The 8,191-nt window shown below is 35.6% G+C and overlaps 1 protein-coding gene and 1 pseudogene across 1 annotated transcript; both read left to right on the forward strand.

Moving 5' to 3' along the window:
• The first annotated feature begins 4,751 nt into the window (after nt 1–4,751).
• On the forward strand, nt 4,752–6,311 carry LOC135924170 (circumsporozoite protein-like). Its single transcript, XM_065459219.1, has 2 exons — nt 4,752–5,154; nt 5,371–6,311. Exons 1-2 carry the CDS (start codon nt 4,752–4,754, stop codon nt 6,309–6,311), a joined length of 1,344 nt encoding a protein of 447 aa, XP_065315291.1.
• A 667-nt stretch (nt 6,312–6,978) lies between these two features.
• Nucleotides 6,979–8,191, forward strand: part of LOC135924171 (circumsporozoite protein-like) — a 1,843-nt pseudogene continuing 630 nt past the window's right edge.

Consider the following 8,191-nt stretch of genomic DNA (forward strand, 5'->3'; position numbering starts at 1 on the left):
CCTATATAAACTACTGGACAGTTGATCATTGTTGCTCATCTTAATTATGCAATCATATGCTCTCAGCAGCTGTAGTAATAATCTTAAATTTTATAGCCCACAAATAATAGATGCTGGTTAATTTGCAGTCATAGCCATGACATACACGATGTTAACTCATATCAAAATCTAGTATGTTAGATATATTGATAAAGCAAAAACACCTAAAATCTTGGAAGAAATTATGCAAATATATTAAAGCCTTGAGTTATTTACAATTTAAGTGTGCCAAATTAGAAATAAATAATTTGCAAGCTAGAAAATAAGTACCATAGTGATATGATGAAAGCAATTAAGATCTTATATATTATTGTATTGTCAATGTATTCAAATATTTTTAATTAAATTTTTCAGAAACTTTGGTCATATCAAAAGAAAGCATTTACTGTTTTTTTCTGATTTTTTCCTATCTCAAAAAGAATTTTTTTATAAGCACCATGTCTTTTAGTTAATTTTGGATATGAATCAAAAAATTTATAAAATAAATATTAAACGATATATTTACTCGTAGATACTAACGCCTAAAATTGAATTTCAAAAATTATAAGGTTAAATTATTTATAAAATAAGTTCTCTACGCAGGCTAGTCATTATTGCATATTCATCTATAATGTGATCTATAGGAATGGTATTAATAATATTTTTTTCTATACTCAATAGAGCCAACGAATTTAATCGTTCCTGACCCATTGTCGATCGAAGATATGTTTTCACCCGTTTTAATGCTGAAAACGATCTTTCACATGAGCAGGAATTAAAAGGTATAGTTAACGCAATTTTAAGGCAATTAAATATACGAGGGAATATATCTATGGGTAAGATTTTTATCAAATCTATTATTGATTTACACGTAGATTCGTGTTTTTTATTATAGGTTAAAATATAAGCCTTTAATATTATGTATTCTTCCATTGGATCAGGAAGATTATAATGTAAGATAAATGGTTTAATGATATCATTATTTAAAAAAAGGGGGAGGAGGGATGTAAAGCATTTATAGCTATTAAAATATCTGTGTTTTCTTGGCAAAATCTCTTTTTTAATTCATTTATCATAATATCCAAAAGTGGATAAAAGACATGACACTTATAAAAAGTTTCTGTTTGATCAGAATGATTAGAAGAAACAATATCATCTATTTGAATATAATTATTCAAAATGGTAGAAGGTATATTTGCTCTTTTATTTGTTATTTTTATATTATATAAATTGCAAAATTTATTTACTTCGGTAAATAATGAAGAAAAATACGAATTATTTCTTAAATTTGACAAAGAACTGATAAGAGACTCAATAAGAATTCCCTTTGCTTTCACCACATCACCATGGTCTATATTTTCTAGATAAGAAATAATTGCAGGGAAAGTCATTTTTACTGCCTCTATAGTTCTAATATGGGATCTCCAACGTGTAGAACTCAAGGCATCAATATTTTTGGATTTTAACCCTAATCTTAATTGCAAATCAAGAAATTTATTGTGATGGATAACAGATATTGAGAAAAAAGCATGAATACCTTCTAAACATTAAAAAACTTTCTAGATTGAGGTACTGATTTGCAGGCAGAGATCAGTACAAAGTTGAGTTTATGCGCATAGCAGTGCACATATATAGCCATTTTGTGATTTTGGCGATATCTTTCCTGGACTCCTGAAAGATGCCCTTTCATAACACTTGCACCATCATATGCTTGAGCAACGCAAATTGCATTTATGGAATTGTTGTTTAAGGTTGTTATTAATGTCTTCGTTAATGACTCTGCATCTAAGTCTTCAACTTTTTGAAAAGATATAAAAGATTCCTTTGGTGTTTTTGTTTTATCAACATATCTAACACATATACTAAATTGCTCATATGAGCTAACATCACGAGTGTCATCAGCCATGACAGCAAAATAGCCTGCCTCCCTTATTTCTGATGCTATGTACTTTACGATTAAGTTTCCAGCTGCAGATAGCATTTGATTTTGTGATTGAGGTGAGAAATAATGAGCATTGCCTGGTGGTTTATATGCTATTAAAAATGGATCATACTCTTTCAAACAGTTTAATATTTCACAATAATTTCCTTGATTATTGCTTGTCTTACTTTCATAATGACCTCTAAGGGGAAGTTCCAACTTACCACATAGTATTATAATTTTGAATAATCGTTTCAAATATTCTCTTCTTTCAAGTATTGTTGATTTAGTTAGAGCTATAAATTTTTCTTTAATGGTGCCTTCTATCAAAGATTGTTTAAAATGGTTCCAGAGAATTACATTCGTTGAATGACCATTTGTTGCTCCGTGAGTTGTTAAGTATTCTTTTACCTTACGAAATTTTTAATAACCTTGATTAAAAAGGTATCCTTTTTAAGGTTGAGTGGGAAAATTACGACAAGGAAAACAAAAAATAGAGTTTCTGGTTATGCTATATTCAATCCAGGGAAATGATTTGTACCACTGAGTTTGAAAGCATCGTTTATCTTTACCCATTCCAATATATGGATAGGCACCTAATATAGGTTGCATAGGACCAGTTGTTTTAGTACCCAGATCTAATTCTTCTGAATTTCTTCATTATTCAATGAATCTAAATAAGATTAATTTTAAAATGTATTTCTTTTCAGTGTATTTATTTTTGTAAATATAATATATAAAAGGTAATATTCCATATTATAGTGTCCATTTTTCAAAAATATATATAAATAAGCAAACTATTCTAAATTTATTTAGCATTTTTATTAAAATATAGTTTATTATTAAGTTAGGATAAACAAATAAATATATAATTATCAAATTATGAAAGAATGATTGAGTAAACAATTTAGCCAATATTATCTTTATTAATGTAAAAAGAAAAGGTGAAAATATATTGTAAAGCAATTTTTGCTTAACTTGATAACTAAAGAAATCAATATTGTTTAATACTCTGGTGAAAAATGACTTAAATAGAAATTCTATAGAAATTAGGCAAATTTGGGAGAAATAGGAAAAACATATAACTTCAATTATGATCAAGTGAAAAAGAAACCTTACATTAAAATAGATAATTAACTAATAAATTTTAATTTTTTTAAACTTAAATGTCCAAAGTGTTTTGTTATTAATTTGTGAAAATTTTAAGGATTTTTTCAAAACATTTTGGACACAGACCTATATATAAATTGATTTAACTATTTTCATTCTTTTAACATTTTTGTTTTCAATATTTATATCTTTTAAAACTACAATTAATCGTCTTTCAACTAAATCAAAGTTTGAATTTTAAAAACTGTATAAAATATACTTTGTTCATCACCAGCATTATTATTGAATCCTCTTCTTTGGTCCTCAAGATTATTGCTACTTTTATCTTTAGTTTTTTTCATATTAATGCTTAAATTTTTAAATCGCAAAGTCATTTTATTTAAATAGTGATTTTAAACTCGTATACAATATTAAATTTGTTAATTTTAAATTAATAAATCTTTATATTTATTTAATTAGGGTTATATAATAATTTAATTAATAAAAATCAATTAAACTTACTGTTAATGCTAAATTGATATTTAAACATTATGCATGGTATTGATATTTTATTTTTAACAATAATTTGATTGCAAGCTGACATAGTGAAAATATAATTTATATGTATTAATCTAATCTAATAAAATTTAGATTGTTTTATGAATTTTTAAATAATAAAATTAAATCTATATATTACTTAATAGAATTATAGTAAACAGGGGACAATCAAAAAAAGTTCTTTATAGTTTAAGGGGATATTAAGGAACCATTAAAAAAAAAATTTTTGTTTCAGGGGGCTATTCAAATTTTTCAGGGGGCTTGAGCCCCTTCGCCCCCCCCCCCCCCCACCTAGTGACGCCACTGATCCCTAACCCTAAACCCTAAACCTAACCCTAACCCGAAATATAACCTTAACCCTAGCCCTATCCTAACCCTAGACCTATCCTAACCCTAACCCTAAACCCTAACTCTAACCATAAAACTAACCCTAACCCTAACACTAAACCCAATTCTAACGCTAAACCTAGCCCTAACTATAAACCTAACCCTAAACCAATCTTAACTTTAACCCTAGCTCTAACCCTAGCCCTAACCCTAATACTAGCCTTAACCCTAACCTAAACCCTAACCCTAAACATAAACATAACCCTAACCTTAGCCCGAACTCTTACACTAGCTCTAATCCTAATCCTAATCCTAATCCTAACCCTAACTCTAACGCTAACCCTAACCCTAGCTCTAACCATAACTCTAGCTTTATCCCTCACACTAACCTTAACTCTAACCTTAACCATAACTCTAACTCTAACCCTAACCCTAACCCTAAACCTAACCCTAAGCTTAACAGTAAGGCTAATCCTAGCCTTAAACCTAACCATGACCCTAACCCTAACCCATAACTTAACCCTTACCCTAACGCTAACGCTAACCCTAAACTTAACCTAACCTTAACCTAGGCCTAACCCTTATCATAACCATAACCCTAACCCTAAACCTAAACCTAAACCTAACTTAACCCCAACCCTAACCCTAACACTAACCTTAATCCTAACTGTAACCTTAACCCTAACCCCTAGCCCCAACCTTAAACTTTAAAGCTAACACTCATCTAAACCCTAGCCCTAACGCTAATCCTAAACTAGCCCTAACACTAACCCTAACCGTAGGTCTAACCCTAAACCTAACCTTATCTTAACACTAACACTAACTCTAATCCTAACATATGACCCTAGCCCTAACCCTAACCCTTTCCTTAGCCCTAACCCTAGCCCGAGATTTTACCATAGATCTAATTCTAATCCAAACCCTAAAGCTAACCTTAACTCTAAACCTAAACCTAAACCTAACCCTAACCCTAACACTAACCCTAATCCTAACCTATAACCCTAGCCCTAACCCTATCCTTATCTCTAACGCTAGCCCGAGCTCTTACCCTAGTTTTAATCCTAATCATAACCTTAACGCTAACCCTAACCCTAGCTCTAACCCTAACGCTAACACTAACCCTAACCCTAACCATAACCCTAACCCTAACCCTAACCCTAACCCTAACCCTAACCCTAACCCTAACCCTAACCCTAACCCTAACCCTAACCCTAACCCTAACCCTAACACTAACCCTAACGCTAGCCTGAGCTCTTACCCTAGCTCTAATCTAAATCCTAACCCTAACCCTAATGCTAACCATAACCCTAGCTCTAACTCTAGCTCAAACCCTAGCCCTAACAGTAACCCTAGCTCTAACCCTAAACCTAATTCAAGCCCTAACCTTTATCCTAACACTAACCCTAAGCATAAACCTAAACCTAACCTTATCCCTAGCCATAGCCCTAGCCCTAACCCTAACCCTAACCCTAACCCTAACCCTAACCCTAACCCTAACCCTAACCCTAACCCTAACCCTAACCCTAACCCTAATCCTAAAACTCATCTAAACCCTAGCCCTAGCCCTAACCCTAACCTTAACTCTAGCCCTAACCCTAATCCTAACCCAAACCCTAACCCTAACCCTAACCCTAACCCTAACCCTAACCTTAAACCTAACCCTAACCCTAACCCTAACTCTAACCCTAACCCTAACCCTAACCCTAACTCTATCCCTAACCCTAACCCTAACCCTAACCCTAACCCTAACCCTAACCCTAACCCTAACCCTAACCCTAACCTTAACCCTAACCCTAACGCTATCCCTAACCCTAACCCTAACCCTAACCCTAACCTAAACCCTAACCCTAAAGATAAACTAAACCCTAACCCTAGCTCGAGCTCTTACACTAGCTCCAATCCTAATCCTAATCCTAACCCTAACTCTAACGCTAACCCTAACTTTATCTCTAACCATAACACTAACCTTAACCCTAGCCTTAAACCTAACCATGACCATAATCCTAACCCTAATCTTAACCCTAACCCTAACCATAATACTAGCCCTATCCCTATCTCTATCCCTAACCCAAACCCTAACCCTAAACCTAACCCTAACCCTAACCCTAACCCTAAGCCTAACCCTAAACCTAGCCCTAACCTTAAACCTAACTCTAAACCTAACCATAACCCTAGCCCTAATCTTAACCTTAACCCTAGCTCTAACCCTAGCCCTAACCCTAATACTAGCTCTAACCCTAACCCTAACCTAAACCTTAACCCTAAACATAAACTAAGCCCTAACCCTAGCCCGAGCTACTACACTAGCTCCAATCCTAATCCTAATCCTAACCCTTATCTTAACCCTAACCCTAACTCTAACCCTAAACCTAACCCTAAACTTAACGATAGCCTCTAACCCTAACGGTAAACCCAAACCCTAAACCTAACCCTAATACTAAACCTATAACCTAAACACTAGATCTAACCCTGAACCTACCCTTAAGCTAAACTTAACCCTATCCCTATCCCTATCTCTAGCCCTATCCCTAACCCTAACTCGAAACCCTATCCCTAACCCTAACTCTAAACCCTAACCCTAACCCAAACCGTAACCCTAAACCAAAACTTCATCTAAACCTTAGCCCTAATCCTAATTCTAAACGTAACCCTAGCTCTAACCCTAACCCTAACTCTAGCCCTAACCTTTATCCTAACACTAACCCTAAGCATAAACCTAAACCTAACCTTAACCCTAGTCCTAACCCTAACCTTAACCCTAACCCTAACCCTATCGTTAACTCTAACCCTAACCCTAACCCTGACCCAAACACTAACCCTAACCCTAATCCTAATCCTAATCCTATCCTAATCCTAACCCTAACTCTAACGCTAAAATTAGCCCTAACCCTAGCTTTAACCATAACTCGAACCCTAACACTAACCCTAACCCTAACCCTAACCCTAACCCTAACCCTAACCCTAACCCTAACCCTAACCCTAACCCTAACCCTAACCCTAACCCTAACCCTAACCCTAACCCTAACCCTAACCCTAACCCTAACCCTAACCCTAACCCTAACCCTAACCCTAACCCTAACCCTAACCCTAACCCTAACCCTAACCCTAACCCTAACCCTAACCCTAACCCTAACCCTAATCCTAATCCTACCCTAACCCTAACCCTAACCCTAATATTAATCCTAATCCTAATCCTAATCATAACCCTAACTCTAACGCTAACCCTAACCGTAACCCTAGCTCTAACCATAACCCTAACCCTAACCCTATCCCTAACCCTAACCCTAACCCTAACCCTAACCCTAACCCTAACCCTAACCCTAACCCTAACCCTAACCCTAACCCTAACCCTAACCCTAACCCTAACCCAAACCCTAACCCAAACCCTAACCCTTACCCTAACCCTAACCCTAACCCTAGCTCTAACCCTAACCCTTATCCTAACCCTAACACTAACCCCAATCCTAACATATAACCTAGCCCTAACCCTAACCCTATCCTTAGCCCTAACCCTAGCCAGAGCTTTTATCCTAGCTCTAATCCTAATCCTAACCCTAACGCTAACCGTAACCGTAACCCTAAACCTAACCCTAACCCTAACACTAACCCTAATCTTAACCTATAGCCCTAGCTCTAACCCTATCCTTAGCCCTAACCCTAGCCCGAGCTCTTACCCTAGCTCTAATCCTAAACCTAACCTTAACGCTATCCATAACCCTAACTCTAAACCCTAACCCTAACCCAAACTGTAACCCTAAACCGAAACCTCATCTAAACCCTAGCCCAAATCCTAATTCTTAACCTAACCCTAGCTCTAAACCTAACCCTAACTCTAGCCATAACTTTTATCCTAACACTAACCCTAAGCATAAACCTAAACCTAACCTTAATTCTAGCCCTAACCCAAACCCTAATCCTAAACCTCATCTAAACCCTAGCCCTAGCACTTACCCTAACCTAACTCTAGCCCTAACCCTAATCCTAACCAAAACCATAACCAAAACCCTAACCTAAACCCTAACCCTAACTCTAACTCTAAACCTAACCTTAACCTTAACCCGAACCTTAACCTTAACCCGAACCCTAACCCTAACCCTAATCTTAACCCTAACCCTAACCCATACTAACCCTAACCCTAAACCTAACCCTAAACCCAACCATAACCCTAACCCTAACCCTAACCCTAACCCTAACCTTATCCCTAACCCTAACCCTAACCCTAACCCTAACCTAAAACCTAACCCTAACCCTAACCCTAACCCTAACCCTAACCCTAAC

The sequence above is a fragment of the Gordionus sp. m RMFG-2023 genome, chromosome 2, assembly GCF_954871325.1.
Source record: "Gordionus sp. m RMFG-2023 chromosome 2, tfGorSpeb1-WG-v2, whole genome shotgun sequence".
NCBI lineage: Eukaryota > Metazoa > Nematomorpha > Gordioida > Chordodea > Parachordodidae > Gordionus > Gordionus sp. m RMFG-2023.

Coding starts and splice junctions, on each gene's coding strand:
- LOC135924170 (XM_065459219.1), top strand. CDS start 4,752: ATGACCCTAGCCCTAACCCTAACCCTTTCCTTAGCCCTAACCCTAGCC. Junction 5,155..5,370: donor CCCTAACACTAACCCTAACG/CTAGCCTGAGCT, acceptor CTAGCCCTAACC/CTAACCCTAACCCTAACCCT.